The sequence below is a fragment of the Colobus angolensis genome, unplaced genomic scaffold, assembly GCF_000951035.1.
Source record: "Colobus angolensis palliatus isolate OR3802 unplaced genomic scaffold, Cang.pa_1.0 Scaffold126, whole genome shotgun sequence".
NCBI lineage: Eukaryota > Metazoa > Chordata > Mammalia > Primates > Cercopithecidae > Colobus > Colobus angolensis.
The window spans coordinates 8,351,066-8,370,757 of record NW_012113808.1 but is presented as its reverse complement, the minus strand read 5'-3'; the positions used below and the strand labels follow the sequence as shown (position 1 = coordinate 8,370,757).

The following is a 19,692-nucleotide window of genomic DNA, read 5'->3' as shown; positions in this document are numbered from 1 at the left end:
TATTGGCTAGGCTGTTCTCAAACTCCTGACCTCAAGTGATTCACCCACCTCAGCCTCCCAAAGTGCTGGGATTACAAGCGTGAGCCACCACACCAGGCCTGGGGTATATTTACTTGTTTACTAGAGGTAAAAGAATCCAAGCATTGGACCAAGCCACCTTCTCTTGGCATATCCACATCCTTTCCTTCAAAGTTTCCTCTTGTCAGCGCCCCCTCCCCACCTCAGCTGCTGTCTTCCTCCTCAACCATTCTCCTACTCACAGATCAGTGATCTCAGATGGTCCCAGACAATCCAGGGGGTGTCCATGCCAAACCCCAGCCCTCCACTGAAACATGGCCGTGTATGTGTGAGGCTGCTCCTTTCTCTGATGACTGATCCAGTGTGCACAGGTTTCCGGACACAATCCCACCATCTTTGATGGGACCTGGAGGAATTACTGTAGTTAGGAGTTACATTTTTTGCTAAAACTTTTTATTTTGAAATAATTTTAGATTTAAAGAAGACTTGGAAAAACACTACAGAGAATTCCCACACACCCAGCTTCCTCTCGTGTTACTGTCTTGAAAAACCATAGCACAGTGATCAGCTCTAAAACGTTAACATTGGGGCAGCGCTACTAACTACAGACTTGATTCAGATTTCACCTGTTTTTTCATTAATGTCCTTTGTTTGTCCAAAGATCCAGCTCCGGATCCCATATTGTTTTAGTCAATCTTTGACAATCCTTTATTCTTCCCTTGTCTTTTATGACATCGACAGCTTTGTAGAGTACTCACCCGGTATTTTGTAGAGCGCCCCTTAATTTGTGTTCATCTGATGCTTTCTCAAGATTAGAATGCGGTTATCCATTTGTGGCAAGAATGCCACAGGGATGATGTGCCCTTCCTGTACGTCACAGCAGAGGGCACATATGCCAATATGCCTTATTGCTAGTTGTGTTGCCGTTGATCTCTCGGTTAAGGTGGTGCCTGTCAGCTTTCTCCACAGTAAAGCTGCTGATTTTCCCGTTGTAATTTGTAAATACAACTGAGGAGATACTTTGAGATGATACTTTGAGATATTTCCTCTTTGGCCCTCTCCCACTGACTCAGGACACATTTGTGGATCTTCGCTCTAGCATTTTTACTGTGTAGTTTTGAGGTCAAGTAGCTGGATTTTTAGGGCCAAGTTGAAGGGAGACCATCACCTGGCCAAGCCACTGGGAGAGAGATTTGGAGGACGTTCAGCTCGGACCACAGTCCGCATCTCTTGCCAGATGACTTTGGGCAACTCTTTAAACCACTCTAGTGAATTTCTCCTCTTCATGAAGTAGAGAGGTCTTTCTTCCACTTTTCTTCTCAAGAGGGTGAAAGAAATAATAACTCTAATTATGCACACCCAGTGGCAATGATGACAGGAGATCCTTTCCATGTGGCGATGAGACACACTGGCATCACTGATTCATTTCACAGGCTGATGGAGTTTTATTTCCAAGAGATGAAGGAAGTCTGGGACTTTTAACCATAGAAAAAAAAATGTCTGTGTATCTCAGTATTTTAACCACTGAAATGCCCACCGCTGCCAGTTGCAAGTCCACATTTTCACATATGACCTGGGACCCAGCAGTCCATTAAATGTTGGGCTTCATCTCACTGATTAATGTATTAGTTCAGGCTTTGTAAAGTCACTTGTCTTCTAGGGAAAAAATAATAGATGTTTTCTATATCAATGAAGTTAAAATGAGGAAGGAAAAAAAATGAGGACAGAAAATGGAGCAGGAAAGGGTTTATAGAACAAAAAGAAACACCTGCTGTTGGGGCCAAGCTTTTTCCATGCAAGTCACTTGCAGGTGTCCTAGAAGAGCTGGTGAAGCTGTGAGCACAGGCGGAAAACACCAGCTGTGGTTGGTTTGGCACATCCCAGGCAGCTGGCAGTCTCATCTTCATTGAGGGAAAGCAGGCTTGTGGGATGCTTTTGGGCTAAAGAGCTTATGGGATGGGTTCCAAGTCATTGGCCTTTCCGCGGAATGGGAGCTGGGGCGGGGGTGGGAGATGGTTCCTCTTGTTCTTCCCCGAAGGTCCTGATCCCAGGAGGAGGCAGCAGCATCAGTAAGAGTCTGGGAACCAAAGCAGAATGTGGTGCCCCAGCCCATCCACTCACCCTGCGCTGTCCATGGCTTTCTGACTGCAGGAGAGAGCCCTGGTCTCTGCCTTGTGTCGCTGGTCCCTCTGTCTGAGCCAGGGCTGACCATACCCTCTATGGGCAAGGCGTTGATATGTAGCAGATTCTGAAACCCTAATCACTTCCCCTGCCACTGGCTCACCTTAGTGTTAACTAGAGGCATGAAGGATGATCTGATCTGTCTCAAAGCCAGCAAGAAGCAGCTTGGAGGTTCTTTCTTGGTTCTGTTCCTCTCAGTTTGTATGGGCACTTGGAAAGTTTTAACCAAAGTACATGGAATAAGCTCTCCTAAAAGTAGTGCATATGAGCAAAGGCAGAAACAGAATCCCACACATTTCTGGAGCTTCCCAGCTGACCTGGATGTCAGGAGTCTCCTGGGCACTTGACAGTGTGTCCTTTCTATCTAACAGATTTCAGCTATAATCAGTGGTTCTGCTTCTCTCGTTCTGTTTGTCCCAAAGTGAGGGAGTACAAAATCTCAGGCTTTCCCTGGGTGCCAGATGTCACTGGGCCACCAAATACCTTCTGCTTGTGAGGTCTCCGTAGCCAATTCCCACGGGGAAGGTCACTTAGGAATTTAGATCTCTGGACTTCCTGGAGGTTGCCACGCAGCGCCACCATGTGGCGGATAGGTCAGCCCTGCATGGACGTTGCTAAATGCTGCCAGGTGGTCTTAGGATGCTAAAGCACAATTCAAAGCTGACTGGTGGCTACTGGCAATGGGAGTCAAGAAGAGACTTCAGAAGAAAGCGCAAGCAGCCCCTCCACCCGCCCTTCCGCTGGCCAACCCAGAACCTTCACTCCAGCCAAGGCCGGAGAACCCGAGCACCACCCCTCTACCCAGCCAGGGAGGGTGGCCCAGGCAGTATCAGGGGGCACCCCCTCCAAATGCCGCCCTTACAAGACCCTTGAAGTTCCTGGGCATAGAGCCTTTCCCGTTATCTCCTGTGAAGGACACTGACTCACGTTTGTCCAGGGGAAAGCTCCTCGCTCCAGGTTCTTTCTTGAGAGGGCCTAGCTCGAGGGCAGGGAGGGCGACCCCAGAGCCTTTGGATTCACTCCCTTGCCTTCCTAAGTTCCTTTGTTGTGTGTGGCATTTAGAGGTCTTCTAGTTACTTCAAAGTACCTGCAAATTTAAATCATGCCCCTGTTCTTTCAGCTTCTCAGAGCACTGTGACTTTTGCCCACCGCATGCCTCTGGAGAGCCACAAACCTGATTCACCCAGCCTGTGCCTTTGTGCTTTTTTCTTGAGGGCCTGAATTGGGCTCAGCCAGTAAATATATTGTTTCATGTGAACAATCTCAGGGTAATTGTCTCCACCCTCCCCTGGTAAATGCTGCATAAACACAGAGGAGAGGGCTGCCACCTGTCTGCCCCGTTTCCAGACCTTTTAGCTGAGCCACACTGGCCTGGCTCAGACCATTCCTCCCACTGGTGCAGACCAAGACATGTTCCTGGCCTTCACCACAGCCTCAGAGATGGTGTCCAAAACCCACTGCGGCTTCAGCCATCCCAGCTGGCAGGCGATGCCCCCACAGGCTCTGCTCCCTAAGCCGGGCCTCCTGCTGAACAGTCATGTTCCCAGGCCGAGACGTTGGGGGGATGGTCATGTGTGGGGGAGAGGATTGGGGCCTTTCTGGTCCCCACTCCCTACAGCAACCCCCAGTCAAGGGGAAGGCCCCTTGCAAAAGCAGGTTTCCCAAAAGCAGGGAGAGGGAAGTTCTGAGAGCAGCCTGCTGTGACCGCCCCTCCTGCCCACCCCATGTCCTCCTTGGCTCCAGGGAAGAAAGGAGAAAGTGCATTCTATTGCCTTGTAACCTCTGAAGAATTGGGGTAGAATGAAGGAATGGGGTCTCCTCCTATCTGTGAGTGTATCATAAAATGCAAGAGTGTCCTTTACGACAGAGCACAGAATCTGCCAGGCAGTGGATCTTCTTCATGAGATCTGAGGAGTTTGACTTCTTGTGCTTCGTTTTTAATTTCTAGGAGCGTTTTGTTATCTCCGTGTTCCTTTTCTCGTAGCCTGCGGCTCTTTTTTTATTTTCCTAACATTCTGAGGATGACCCATTGTAATATTTTTTGGTTTCTTAAGCTCCCTGCACTGAATCCTCTGAGGTCCATTTTTCTTTTCTTTTTTCCCATCTCTGTCTTTCACGCTAGTACCTTCCCTTAAATGTCTAGTGATCCTTGGGCACCCCTTCACCTCCAATAACGAGGGCCTAGAAAGCCACAGGGAAGCCCTGAGTGGTGGGGTTGCAGCCAGGCTTCCTGACTGGGGGTTGGTCTGGCAGGGCCATTTCACAGGCACCTGACTCTCAGTGCCTGTGAGTCTTTTCTCTAGGCTTGGTGGATTTTCCCAGGGAAGAGTTCTCCAGTCTCCAGGCCAGGTTAAGTGGGACAAGGGGCCAGGGTCCCACTATTTAATACGTAAATTTCCACAATACCCTCAGTTTTCACTGTGCCACTTCTGGTGCAGCTGTGCCTGGGGCTCACTGTCCTCTTCTACCAACACTGGGGTCTGGCGCCCGAGGCCTAGCCTGGGGAAGAGCAGTAGAAGGGCCAGCTGCTTCTTGGGGAGACTTTCTCTCCTGGCCCCCTACCCCCCGACCCCGTTTCTGAGTTTTTGGAGCCTGGTGAAGCCTGCTTCTCCCAAACCTCCCCATTACCAACCTCAGTTCTCCATTCCAGGTCAGCTTATCACTCTCACCCATCTGCTTTCCAGCTGACAAAAATTCTCTCCTTCCTTTGGGGTGTAAGCCTCTTAAAAATCCCTCTTTGATAATTCAAGTAGGATTTCAGGAGGTAAGTGTGGGGTGGAACCCTCCATCTTTAACAGGAAGATCTTCTCACCTCACATTTTCCCTCCTGCCTGCCTTGGTGTTCTGTTTTGTCTGTTTTTTGATTTTGCTCCCTGGCCCTCTGTCATCACCTTGGTGGTGTTTGACATTGTCAGGACAGTTTCCCCTTTGGGGGAACCCTGTGAGTGCTGCTGACACAGTGGGACAGAAAAGAGGGGCGAGCTGGGAGGGAGCAGCTAAGCTCTCCTGTCTTTCAGGGAGTTGAGAGTGAGTTTTGCAAGGGCGAACAGGAGGGCAGGAGATGGATCTGTGGGGAAACGGAGGCTGGGGACTCTCCTTGCAGGGTGTGCTTGTGTTGTCAATGCCAATTTTGTCTTTCAGACCTGGGCCTGTCCCCACACCTCACGGCGCTCATGGCAGGCGGACAGCCCCTGGGGCACAGCAGCAGCACGGGGGACACTGGCTTCAGCTGCTCCCAGGACTCAGGTAACCTGTGTGCTTTATAAGCCTCTCGCCTGTTGCGTTTTCCCCATGTCGTTTCCCCAGTGCAGGCTCAAGAGCTGGCCGAGGGGCATTTCCCACAGTGGGTGGGGGGTGAGAATCTAAGTCTGGGTTTCCAGTCATGGCTTTGACTTTTCAGCTTTCCTGTGTCTCAGTTTCTTCCTCTACAAAATGGGGTTGTCAGTTCCTGTTCTCGCTGCCACACCGTGTTACTGGGGGGTTGTAAGTGAGTGAACGCCTTTGCAAAGTTCAAATGAGAAATGACGATAATAAGCACCGGCCCAGAAGGGCCTCGGAGCCAGCCTGCCTGGTCTCCAGTCTCCTGTTGGCTTTTTAAGAGCTGTGTTATCTCAAGCAAGTTGCATGATCTCCTCCTAAACCCTCAACTTTCCCCATCTGTGAAATCGGGGTACTAATCCCCATCACAGGGCAGCCGTGAGAATTGAGAGAGACCTAATGAATGTGAAGCACTCATCTTGTTCTTGGCACAGAGGGAGCCCTCCAGCAAGGTCAGCTGGCCTTGTCGCCTCACTCCATGTCCTTTGGTATGAAACTTAGTCTCCCTGTAGAAATGCGTCTCCACCGCAAGTCCTGCGGAGCCCTCCCTTTAGCCTCTGCCTAAAGGATCTTGCAAACCCAGGGCTGCTCCTTGTCTGAGCGGTCAGCTTCCTGGCATCAGAGCCATGGCACCGGGGTGGTGGGGATGTGGGGAGCCGCAGATGCTGTATCCTGTGCTGGAAGCATGCTGTTAGAGCCGCAGGAGGCCCTGGGCAGAGGTGTGTGGGCAGAGGCAGGGAGTGCCTCTCTGTCAGCCACACCCATGGCTCCACATTGCTGAGGAATAGCCAGGGCGTCTGGCCACACCTGCTGCCCATCCCTGGTCTGGCTCTTGGTGCACTGGCACCTGGAGGGAGTGCTGCTGAAGCCCGGAGCATAAAGCCGCAAGCCTGGCCGTGGGTCTGCCGCTCGCAGCTCCTCCATCTCTCTGCCCTTGGGAGCCTTTGAAAAATCACCTCTGACTTGACCTGTGTTTCCTGTTCCCCGTGAGTGCTCCAGGGCTGCGCCTGAGCCTGTGTCATGGAACTCAGGAGTGAGCCTTGGGGTTGGCACCGGGACCAGTCTGTGACCTCTCTTAGTCATGGAGAATTTTCCTTGGAAAATTTCTTACCTGGCAACCCAGAGGGCCCCGCACCACACGGAGTCATATGAAGCACTGACCACACCCTGCCCTCTAGGCCCGAGTCCCTCGTGTGATTTAAGGAAAGTCTCTGTTACTCCCCAGACTGCGTCCCTGTTCTCAGACAACTAAAGGGATCCAGAGGCACTGCCACATTCATTCATTCAGCAGATATTTGCCACGTTCCTGCCTTGGTCGGACCCTGTGCCAGGTGCTGGGGGCACAGTGGTGAACTGCCACTGTTGTGGAAGCTTCAGTTCATAAAATATTGGGCTGTAAAGTATATAAAGATTTTAAAGTATACAATTCTCATTGAATTGTATACTTTAAATGAGTCGGTTACATGGCATGTGAATTACATCTCTATAAAACTGGCTTTGAAAGATGATGAATGTGTCGAGAGCTGTGAAAGGGGAAGCTGCAGTGGAGTGGGAGCCCGTGGGCTGCTATGGGTAGGGGAGTTAGAGAGGCTGCTCTGAGCATGCGATGTCGAAAGCTGAAGCATACGTGGCAGGTGCCCCAGCGCAAGGAGTGACGGGACAGCATTGTAGGCAGGAGAAAGAGCATGGGCTTCAGGGCACACAGACCTGGTATGAGTCTCAGCCCTGCCCTTTGTTCACTGTGTCCTTATCAGGAATGACGGCCCTTGATTTAGCTCTTGCTGTGTGCAAGCACCGTGCTGGATGTTTACATGTCTTAACTCAAAATCCCCACAAGTCCGTGAGGTAGACTGAATGATGACCCCAGGTTTACAGACATGGAAAGATACTGAGGCATTAAATAACCTGCCAGTGATTCTAGGTCTGTCTGAGCCGAGCCTATGTGTTTCACCACCGTATGCTACCTCCCAGAGGACCGTTTCTTCTGTATGTCGGGTAATCACACCTCTGCGAGGTGCTCTGAAACAGCATTTAAAGAGCTCCAGGTCTCCCTTTCTTCCTTACTTTCTGAGCTTCCAGGCCTTGGTGGATTGAAAGCTGGAAGCTAAGAGTGGGGCTGGATCTGACACTGGCCCTAGTGTGGGGCAAGAGCACTGTTGAGTGTCCCATCTCAGCCCTTCCTTCCCTCCCTTCCTTCTGCCCCATCTTCCTCCCTCTGCCCGCTCTGCCCACCTATCTCTAGGAGGACTTCCCTGACCTTCTCTCTTTATTTCCTCGCTTTTTAGGGGTATATTTGTCAATTATTTTTTGATCCCCAAAGAACTCTACGTTTTGGAGCTTTAAATGTTTATTTAGTACAACATATTTTAACTGTGGTGATAGAAATTCAGACTGTAAGAAGAATCACTCAGAATATCAAGTTCCTTTTAGTAGGACCCTCTCCTCCACTCAGCCCTTCTCCCCACTTCCCTTCCACGCTGGGCTGGCAGATGCCATGCTTCTGGGGTCTGGCCATTGAGGCACACAACCCCTACTTCAGATAACTTGGCCGCATTTTTTGTGTGGCTGAAGCAGCCCCACTGGCTGTCTGCAAACTCGATGAAATAGGATGACAGGCAGGTGTTTCTTGGGTGTGTGCTGCAGCCACAGTCAGCTGCCCTTGCTGATGGGTTTGGATGCACGGGAGAGAGGGGTGGAAGGGGTGTTGCGAGGGGAGAAGAGGCCAGGAAGACTTTGGATTGTAGTGATACATGTGCAGTCTGCCCGTTGTTTTAGGGACAGATATGATGCTGCTTGAGGACTACACGTCTGATGACAACCCTCCCTCTCACTGCACTTGCCCACCCAAGAGAAGGAGCTCAGTGACATTTGAGGATGAAGTGGAACAAATCAAAGGTTGGTTTCTGTGACTGATTGCTTCAAGAAAACATAGGGAAACAGAAAGGATTTTGGACAATTCCTTGGCTCAGACTGGCTCCCATCCCGGAATACACCAGGGCTCCATCCCTTTGCCCACTCCCTGGTTACTCCCAGCCCTGTTGGTCTCACCTAAGTCCTTAGGCACCCAGCTCTCAGAGCAAGCAGCACCGAAGCCTGGGCAAACAATGGCTGTCAAACTCCACACACACACACACCCCACATGTGTTCACACACACAGCCCAGATCCTGGGTGAGGCATGGTTATAACTGAACCTGCTCTCCCTGAGCCTCCGTTTCCTCCTGTGGAAAATGAAATAATGGCCCAATGAGTGTGTCTGCTTTACTGGAGGCCAAAGCTGCCATCTCGCTTGTCCATCGCTCCTACAGCGGTGATGGCCCTTGGGTCCTGTGAGGAGAATGAGTTCTGCCGCAGACCAATCCCTGTATGTTTCCACTCCGTCTCTTCCCCGCTCACCCCCAGCGCTGTTGTTTACTCTGGAACTTGGAATTCATTTCCCATCCAGACATGCTGATTAAGAGAGTGACAAGAGCCATCCAGATACCAACATGACTGGGCTGTGGATTTGGTGGAGTCCAGGGGCTGTGCGATGTAAGGAGGCTCTTCAGAAATGTTGACTATGGAAATAAATATGGCCTCTGTCAGAGTTTTAGGTTCACAATTAATCACATCTCGTCTCCACACCCCTCCCTGAGTTCACAATGAATGGAGAGGTTGTCAAAGAGGTCAGAGGTGGAAAACAGATCATTCGCTTCACTGGCAAAGCAGATTATAGAACAGAGCTTGGGCGAGCAGCCTCATAATATATTTATATATTGCCCTTCTATAGGAAAAAATGAATTAAATGCTCCGCAACCCCCCAGCCCACGTAGGACCACACTTGCCCCATCACACCTGTTTTGTAGGTGTGGCAGCTCCAAAGGCACCCTCCAGGCAGTACAAGAGCAAGGCACTGCCAGGGGGTCCTCCCCTCCATGAGTGAGCGGCAGGGCCGAGAGTGGCCGGAGGCCCCTCCAGTCTTCCCCTCTTGGAGAGTGGGGTACAGGTTGCCTACTCTCCAGAAAATGTAAGGAGAGGATAAATTGTTCCTCTGAAATGTCCAGAGAAAATAGGCAATGAGTTAATAGTAACAGGGCACAGGGTGTGAAATTGAAGGGCTCCCCCCTCTCTCACTTCTGTTCATTTTAGCTTAGGGCTCCTAATCCTGGAAGGGGGCTTGAACCTGTAATGTCATGTCCAACCTTGAGGTTCTGCATGGCTCGGAACCTTGAGGTTCTGCATGGGGAATCTCTGAGCAAATATGGAGAGGAGAGGAGTGACATTAGGGTTTGTGGAAGTTTATGGACATAGATATTACACTGCTTCAGGGAGCTCAAAGACCAGAATACTCTTTCAAAGATGTAAAAATGTTGGTTAGCATTAGTAGAAAGTATCAAGTCTTTTCTATGGGCCAGACATAGGCCAAACATCTTAGAAAGAATTATCTCCTTTAGTTATCACAGTAACTTTTTGCAGTAAGAGGTGTCTTATTATCTTCTCTTATTCTTATTATTTCCTTATACAGATGAGGAAAACGGAGGCTAGTTAGATACTTTTTCTAAGATTTCCCAGGTAGGAAGTCAGGGAGTCAAAGCTTTTGGCCTAGGAATCGAACTTTGAAACCCACGCCCTTAACTGCGGTTTGTCTCCCTCCCTGGGGTGGTGGAGCAGCAGCAGCTTGTCCCCAAGGTCGTCCCCAGGCCTGGCTCCTCAGCTGACTTTCTTTTCTGCCTTCTCCCTCAGAAGCTGCCAAGAACTCGATTCTTCATGTGAAAGCTGAAGTACACAAGTCCTTGGACAGTTACGCAGCAAGCTTGGCCAAAGCCATTGAGGCTGAAGCCAAAATCAACTTATTTGGGGAGGAGGCTTTGCCAGGGGTCTTGCTCACCGCACGGACTGTCCCGGGACCAGGCTTTGGGGGCCGCCGAGGCAGCAGAACTCTTGCGAGCCAGAGGCTGCAGTTGCAGAGCATCGAAGAAGGGGATGTTTTAGCTGCCGAGCAGAGATGAGGGCCTCAGGGTGCCCTGGGGCTGCAGCCCGAGAGGCCTGCCCGGGGAGGAGTTCCTATCACCGCCTGTGTCACGGCCTTGGGAGCACGTCACAGTGTACAGCTGGCCACACACGGGGAAGGAACAGCATCTGGTGTGCAGCCACCAGGACAAGGACTGAAAATAATGTCTACAGCCCACAGCTTCAGCGTTTCCAGAGACCACATGTGAGCTTCTTTTAGGTCCCAGTGATGGGACCAGAAGCATCTAAAGCCAAAAAAAAAAAAAACCATATAGAGACGTGGCTGTGGCTTTTTGGGAGGTGGGGCACGGGAGGACCAGAGACGAAGGGCTTGGAAGGAGCCCCCCACATGCATCATTTCCTCTTCTTCCCACTGTGTGCTGGGAGTCCAGAGGCCTCCGGAGGACAGCCCTCCCCAGTGCACTGTGGAGGATGACGCAGCACGTCTTCCTAATGACACGCGACCGTCCTGGTGCTTCTACGTGGTTGATGCGGGCAGTGTGGGACCCTCAGTTCTAGGACTGGTCCGCAGAGAGAGCACCCGGGAGCAGGGCGCTTCAGCGCAGTCCTCAGTGGTGCCACCTGCTGGTGCTAATAGGAACAGCCACAGGCCTCTTGAGGACCGGCCCACCCTGCCCACTTCCCTACTGACAAGTTCTGTGGTATTTCAAAAGGGAGAAACCACTATAAAAGACAAGAGGAAGGGCAGACAGTAGGTGTTCCATTTCCAGAATTTAAAAAAAAAATCCATTTAAGACGTACCACTGTTTTACCAGGACTGAATGGGACTGTAGTGCCAAGCACAGCCAGGAAATAGAGAAACTGTTATTATTGAAGGGAATTTGTTCACATGGGAAAGCCTCATTAAATAGATTCTGTGTGTGATGTTTGAGTGACCAGTGAAAATAGCTGGCCTCGGCTCTGCGTGGCACACTCCCAAGAGCAACAGTTAACTATTATTACAAGCCTGGCATAAAATAAATAAGATAGAAGCAGCCCTGGGCCCAGAAGCAGCAACCTGGGTTATTGGCCCAGCTCTGTCTTTGTGTGTACATGTCATTTGGGACATCCTGTCACCTCTCTAGGTCCTCTGTAAAGTGGGAAAACGGAGTGGAGTTGGATTGAATGATCTCCAAGATCATTTCCAGCTCTGATCTTTGGTGTTCTTGGGATTTGTAAAGCAGAGATAGGTAAAACGCAAAAGCAGACCCAGGGACCGACCTTCGTATAACTTTGGAGTGTGGTTGCTTATGTACCTGTGAAGTGCAGCCAGATCAAGGTTGTGTGGCCTTGTCTGCCCTGTCCATCAGAGCACAATCTGGATAGAATGCCAGCCACCAAGATGCGTGAGGGGCAGGGTCACCGTCTCGGAAGGGGAAGTCCAGGAATGTGATTGGGATGGTTAGACCTCTCTTCTCCTCCCTGTGAGTTGGAACGGCAGTTGAAGTTTGGTCCTGGAGTAATCGCTGTGATGACTTGGGAAGCCATTGGATCTCCTCTTGCGTCTGTCCTTGAGCCTGCATGACTAAATAAGTTCAGGACTTCTCTGCTTTGGTTGGCAGAAGGTAGATTCCAAGGAGATCTTGCTGGTTGCTAAGAGGCAGCTATTCTAGAAAGTGAATTACCCTTGTGGTGTTTTCTTTGGGGCCTAGCTAGCTCCTGGTGAGGTAGTGTTTTTGTGTTGTGTGGCAGAAACCAATGGTTAGCTGGTCCCCTGGTCTGCAGTTTGTGAAAGACCTTTCGTGAGGCCTGGAGCCTTGCTACCTGTGGTGATTCAACTCAACAACTATTCTGGGTCACTGGATGCCAGGCGCTGGCCTAGCTCTGGGATGGGAGTGGGAAGGAGCAGAGGGCAGGTTCACCTGTGCAGGTCAGATACTCCGCTTCCATCACTGGATGGCATTCCTACACCTGCGTGTGGTTCACGTTTTCTATATATATTCCCTGTATATATTTTTTCTAGCACTTGTCTCCTTTCTGAAGGGACCGTATTCCTGATCGACTAGTGTGCACAGAGGTGGAACAGGACAGAGAGACCTTTATCTCTGGGATGGGTTGCTGGTTAGGTGCAGGCGTTCTTGAGTGCAGCGGCTTGGCTTTGAAACCCGAGGGTTGGAGAAGGCTCCCGACTGTGCTAGACTGGGCTCTAGGAAAAGAATCCTGAAACAGCCTCCCACTCCCCCACTGACCCCGCACTAGCTGAGATAGTATGGAATTTAAATAAATCTAGAAATACTGCATTTCACAAAATGATTCACTGTGTTTCCCTTTTTTTACTGAGGTCCAATTCATTTAGTCATCTGCCAGACACTGCGCATCCGCTGTGTGCAAAGCAGCAGGCTAGGCTCTGTGGGCGATGCCGCTGCAGTGCGCACTCCGACTCAGCGAGCAGGGCCTGAGGGACACCGAGTCTAATAACTAGCAAAGTCAAGTCGTGGTTATACAAAAGAAGTGTGGCTTCGGAGGGAGGTGGGGCCTTCCAACTACGGAGTCAGGGATGGCTCCAGGAGGTAGGTGACAGTTTGAGCTAAGTCTGGAGGGATATTTGGCAGCTAGAACCATATTTTTCATATTCAGGAATTCAAATTTGCCTTCATTCAGCTAGAGAGAGAGAGAGAGAGAAGGAGCGCGTGGGGGAGAAGGAAAAGAGAATTTTCACACATTCTGAAGTTCCCAAGAGGCATTTTGGAGGATATCTGCCACTAGTGCAGAAGGTCGAAACCCCCAGTGCCCCCACTAAACCCAGGTTCATTAGCTGTAAACTGTCATGCAATGGCAGTTCCGGATGGGACCACAAGGACACTGGCACATGGGACATTTGGCTACTTGTTAGCTTGAACACCTCAGTCCTGTGTCTTCTGGTTTTGACAAGACCACATTTAGGACTGCTGCCCATCTCTGTCTCTCTCATTGAGATTTCCGCCTTACTGGGTCCCTGTGCTATGCCACAGATACCAGGTTTGGGGTTGTTTTGACCCGGAAGGCATTGGGAGTCCCACATTACAGAGCACACGCACAGCTCAACACAGCCATTTCCCCGGTCAGAGGCACCAAGACTGAAGTTCAGGCCCTTAGACACTAGGTGGCAGCGGTGTGGCTGTGCAGAGCTAAGGATGAACCTGAGAGCTTGTTTGCCTCTGGCTCGGCGCTCTTGTTTTGAATTCCTTTGCCCTCATGGTGTAGTCCACGGCCTTGGTGACCAAGGACCACCTGGCTAGCCTGCTTACGTGCATGACCCCATCCAGGTTCACAGGTATTGCCACTGAGTGATCTTAGGTAGATCACTGCTCCTGGAGAAGCAGAGTTGAGGAGTGTAAGACAAGGGCCATCTAGTGCCAATGTTCCTTGATTCTTATTTGAGGAGCTACTATGTGGTCTTTCTGTAAACAAGGGAACAACCAGTGAGACTAAATACTTGCAATAGAGAGGCTAAGGAATTTGGGTTGAGACAGGAGAGGGAGGAAAAGTGCTTTGATACAATGACAGATTGTTAGTCTGTTCAGGTTGACCTGTGTGAGTATTTTCCATCCCGACAATATGCCTCTTAGATAACTTGCAGACTAGACATGTCTCTGGATGGACCACAAGATACATTCACGACATGTGTCCAGCCTTGAGCCCTGGCTGTGTCCTGTCTGGAGGGAACTGTGAGGACGGTGCGGCCATCCAGAGGAGGCAGTGAGCTGGCATGTGAATGCCTGCCGGGGCCTGGCCTGCTTGACATTTGAGGGCCCGTGATGTGTTCGGTGCTGTGTTAGGTACTTCCAAATGCTTGATCTCATTTCAGTCCAGTGCAGATGTGATACAGTGAGGATGGTGAAGAGTGGGTCTGGTTCAGTCGTGAGCTCGGATCCTGTACTTCCACTTACTACCTGGATGCTTTCAAGCAAGTCACTTGGTATTTCTACTTACGAGTTTCCTCATCTGTGAAGGGAAGTTTTGTCATCTGTTTCTATGTGGAGACACACAGAATTGCAGGAGGCCTCCGTCGCAGGGTGACCGTCTGGATTCTATGAGGAAACACTTGGAAAGCATGCAGCACATTGCCTGGGGGGCACTGAAGCTGAGCCACTGGCGTTTCTTCACAGTGTCTCTGTGGGGAGGGTGTGTTATTCTTGTTTTATAGGGATCTCTGTAACAAAGCGAGAATCTTGAAAATATAACTGTTATCCTAGATGGGACGTGTTAAAGGTTGTTACCTTGGGAATTGTCATATTTGTTGCACAGCAAGGAAGGACTTTCGGGAAAGCAGGGACGTGGTGAGGAACAGAAGTCAATACAGAGCGGGGAGGAAAGGCTAAGTAGCTTCTAGAACTTGAGAGGTCTAAGGGAGCCAAAATGAGATTTTCTATTAAAAATCTCTATCCTTGGCTGGGCGCGGTGGCTCAAGCCTGTAATCCCAGCACTTTGGGGGGCCGAGACGGGCAGATCACCAGAGGTCGGGAGTTCAAGACCAACCTGACCAATATGGAAAAACCCCATCTCTACTAAAAATACAAAATTAGCTGCACGTGATGGTGGGCACCTGTAATCCCAGCTACTCGGGAGCCCGAGACAGGAGAATCACTTGAACTCAGGCGGTGGAGGTTGCAGTGAGCCGAGATCGTGCCATTGCACTCCAGCCTGGGAAACGAGCAAAACTCCACCTAAAAAAAAAAAAAAAAAAAAAAGAAAGAAAAAGTCTATCTACTGACCTGTTTGTACAAAGATAAAATCATTCTGATTTGTCCTGAATGACTATCAAAGATGATCAAACCCCTGGGGCCTGGTGTAAACTTCCAAATCATAGCACAAATACAGTGTGACCTTCCTCACAGTCCAGAAAGGACATTCTCCCTGAGAAATGCCCTTGGTTGCTGAGGACAGCTCTCTCCTGCAGTGACAAAGAGACTGCCTGGCTGTGGCTCTTGGGTTCACAGAATCCCTAATCCTCCAAGCCCCTAAGAGGCAGGGCAGGGATACTACCCACAATATATGCAAAACCCCAGAGGGAGCCCGTAGGGGAGAGAGGAGATTACCGTTTTCACTGTAGGCAAAGGAGAATGGCTGTGATCAGCCATATATGCCTATAAGAAGGAGCAGAGCCATACTGTCCTTGTGGGTTGGAAGAGGGGACACAGAATCCAGGGAAATTGTCTGAGGTCTCTAAGTTAAGCCAGAGTCAGAGCCAAACTCCAAGTCTTGGCCAAGGGGCTGAGAAAAGCAAGGAGCCAGTCTTACAGGTCAAGGAAGATGAGGGATAGTTAAGAGTCATCAATATCGTAGAACAGGCCAGCAGAGCTTTATTAGGTAGGTAGAACTATTATAAACCAAGGATGTTGGGAGATATTTTAATATCTGCTGGCCAGACCTAAAAAAACTGAAGGCCCAAGGAAAGTGACTGGACTCACTGGAAAGTATTTGGATTCCAAAGTATTTCCAATACCTTGAAGATTCCTTTGAAAATATGAAAGCACAAACTCAAATCTGCACAAGATTACAAAAGCACAATTTTGGTCAGTGTTATTTTTAGAATGCAATACACAAAGCTGTGTTCATTTCTCTCAGCAAGCATTTTCCTGGGCAGTATTAATAGCTTAGGAATCAAATGCCACTTTTGTTTTTCCTTTTTTCATTAGTTTGAAATACCACAAATCCCAAGTGAGTCAGTCCTCCCAGAGGAAAAGACAGTCCTAGGGGAGGACCACAGGCCGGGGCAGACAAGGTCACACCGAGGGCAGGGGAAGGAACCTGCATGCTTAAGGGACTGAGGACTGTGTTGTATTCTGATAACAGACCCCTGGATGCAGAAGTAGTTAAAAACCAACCTTCGAAAAACAAAAATCCCAGGCTAATCCTGAAATATATTTAACTTGAAGTCTTTGGATAATTTTTTTAAGGTTAAAAAATGTTTAGGATTATTATAAATCAACATTTATAAACAAGCAACAGTGTATTTGGAATTTTTGTTTACCTGATTAAATGTTTTTGGTATGTGTATAGCTGTGGAAATGGTGAATTTGTACTTGGACTTGTGGTCTGTGGACTTTGCTGGGTGCCTCTGCCTTTCTCCCATTTTCTGCAGCCATAACCCTATTGCCAACCTCCCTTCCCATGGGCTAAAATGAGGGAGACTGAGCAGAAAGGGGTGGATTGCTGCAGAATTGATGGGGGAGTGCCCATACCAGTCACCTGCAAATCCTCATCCATGCATTTTTCATAAATTCCTCCAAGGTAATTAAATTCAGCTAACTGTTTAAATGACCTGCTTCTCACCATGCCCAAGAAACACTCAACCCAAAGTTTTTATAGGAGCTATGCCCTGTCTATCCATCTACAGATAAATTCTCTATCCCATAATCAAAGTCAGAGGGCAAGAGGCAGATTATCGTTACCATTGAGACTCAGAACCACCTCAGGGCATGAAACCCCCCTTTTCCTGACCGACCCCCTTACCTGCTACCACTGAAATCATCTTCTGAGTGGATGGTGGCCCTAGGGTCCAGTTTGCTGGGCTTTCTGGGGTCCTCTGACACACACCCAATCTTGGAAGCGGCTGGCACTTGTGAATTCTGCCTCTGTAGAATGTTCTCTCTTTGCTGCCTCCTGATGGCTTGTCTGGCTTGCCCTACTTCTAAGCAATATACACCATCAAAACTGCAAAATCACTGTGGGTGGGGGACCCAGTTCATTTAACAAATACTTTATTTATTTATTTATTTTTGAGACGGAGCCTCACTCTGTCGCCTAGGCTGGAGTGCAATGGCGCAATCTCGGCTCACTGCATTCTCCTGCCTCAGTCTCCTGAGTAGCTGGTATTACAGGTACAAGCCACCACACCTGGCTAATTTTTGTGTTTTCAGTAGAAGTGGGGTTTCACCATGTTGGTCAGCTGGTCTCGAACTCCTGACCTCGTGATCCACCCACCGCGGCCTCCCAAAGTGGCTGGAATTACAGGCGTGAGCCACCATGCCTGGCCAACAAATACTTAAAAAAGAATTTTTTTTTTAGAGCAGTTTTAGATTCACAGCAAAACTCAGCAGAAAGTACAGTTTTCATAGCCTGTCTCCCCCATCAACATCCTGCGCCAGAGCAGATGAATACCATTTTGATTTTCTTCTATTGTTTTTCCTGACAGTTACTCCTTCACCCCACTAGTCCTCCAGTATCCTCTGTCCTGTCAATTTCCCAACACCCCGCTATAGCTCATCCCTTACTGTCTTATTACAGTGGAAGAAATAGCATACTGTGTGCTTACAGTCTTTTCAGTTATCCTGTATAACAACCCGTCAATCTTATGGCTTCATCTTGCCCTAACATAGCCCCTGTGACATAGGTAGGGCAAATATGACCACCCCCTCCCCTTTAGAGAGGGAACAAACCCAGAGAAGTCAGGTGGCTTGAGCAAGGTACATAACTGAAAACTAGAAACTAAGACCCTTGCACTTTATGGAAGTCGTGAAGTGACCTTGTTTGGCTAAAGCACTGATTTCTTTATCCTCTTGACCATTTACCACGTTTCCTAATGTGGATACGTATGTGCCTTTGTCAAGCTGGATGTTGAAGTCCAATTGAGCCTACTGAGCTTACCGAGTAATAACCTGCACCTATCTTCTCAGCAGCAGATGTGTGTGGCTGTGGCGGAGAGGTCCTTGTTCTCCACATGGGAGAGGGATGCCCTGCTTGACTACTGACTGACTAGTCTGTGAGACCAGTCGTGGCTCAGCCAAGGGATATTATGTCTTACTCTCAGTATCTGAGTTTGTCCTTTCTCTCCAAGGTATTTAGATTCCTGAAAATAATAGGAACATTTCAACTATCTGCTAATTAAACAATAAGAGATATATTACTTTCAACAAAAAAGGGCAGCTGTTATAGCAGAAACACTGAAAGCATCAACAGACAGGGGCCCAGGTTTGAGATAACCATGGCAAAACATCACATTTGCTCTTTCAGCCACCATGTATAGTCACCAATGCTATGATATCCACTTCCAGAGTGTGATCAAAAGCTAGAGCTCAAGGTTGGTGCTGATGATGATGGATAAGCTGTCATATGATCCATAGCTCTGACCATGGCAACTCCAACATTTTCTTTCTTCTGTCAGTGTTACAATTTTGGCAGCACTGAATGGCTGTTTCAAGATGGGTTCAATGATCAGTCCAGCATGTAATTGAATGTCTTCTCCAGCTGCTGGTTGGCAAGGAGATATAGTGAAGATAGTTACTGGCTGGACTATAGGTCATGGAGAAGTTGCTGGGTTTATTTCTGTCCTTCACAAGTGAGACAGTTCCTAAGAGCCCACTGAATGGAAACTCAAAGACTTTTCCCACTAAAAGGGAGAAATGATGTGCCGTCCCAGAAACCTACAATAGCAAAGGCCAAGTGTGTGTGTGAGGGTGTGTGTGACAGTGAGTATGCCTTTGAAATCGCGGACCACTAAACACAACACTCTGCCATGCTTGCGATTTTGCCTCCGAGATATTATGAGGCAGCAAACTAATTGTTTTACTCCCACCTGGCAGGTCTAGGTTCTAGAGGTGGCTTTGCATATCAAGAAAGTAGCAAAGAGAAGCCATAGACATGTACTATGCTCATATGGATGACAAGAGGAGGAGGGAAATCAGAAAGTATATAGAGAATAATTTGGTGTTAAGAAAAGATTTTATTTATTTCGTGAATGAACTGAAGAGACATAAGCATGTGAACAGACTGAGGGGAAGATACCAGCAGAATGAACATTTAGTAGAAGCAAGGGAGGCTGACTGAAGGGTTAGGTCTGTAGGAGCAGTTTTGGGTCATAACCTATAGGGTATGTAGGCTTGGGTGTAGATGACTTGGACAGTCAATAACTTGCAGTGAAATTTAAAATTTGGAGTGAGAGGTAGGCCAGAAGCCATTTCCTTCAGGGCTAGTTTATGCTACTATGTGAGCTACCCATGATGCTCTCAGTCATTTCTGCTTGAAGACTAACTCCTGTATTTGTGTAATGAGGTTCCACTTATCAGGACAGATGATGACTGGGGGTAAAAATATGTTGACCCTTGAACAACACAGGTTTGAACTACATAGATCCACTTATATGTGGATTTCCTCTGCCCTCCCTGAGACAGCAAGACCAACGCCTCCCTCTTCCTCAGCCTTCTCAACATGAAGACCTTTATGATCATCCATTTCCACTTAGTGAACAGTAAATATATTTTCTCTTC

The 19,692-nt window shown here is 48.9% G+C and overlaps 1 protein-coding gene across 3 annotated transcripts in view; it reads left to right on the top strand.

The window, feature by feature from the left end:
- The window catches only part of GPR161 (G protein-coupled receptor 161), a 58,149-nt gene extending 41,666 nt beyond the window's left edge, over positions 1-16,483 (top strand). For all 3 annotated transcript variants that reach the window (XM_011933411.1, XM_011933413.1, XM_011933412.1), the window contains 3 exons: positions 5,341-5,445; positions 8,293-8,412; positions 10,238-16,483. In XM_011933411.1, coding sequence (XP_011788801.1) covers positions 5,341-5,445; positions 8,293-8,412; positions 10,238-10,503 — 491 coding nt within the window. In that variant the 3' untranslated portion in view covers positions 10,504-16,483. The remainder of the gene's footprint in view (positions 1-5,340; positions 5,446-8,292; positions 8,413-10,237) is intronic.
- The last annotated feature ends 3,209 nt before the right edge of the window (positions 16,484-19,692 follow it).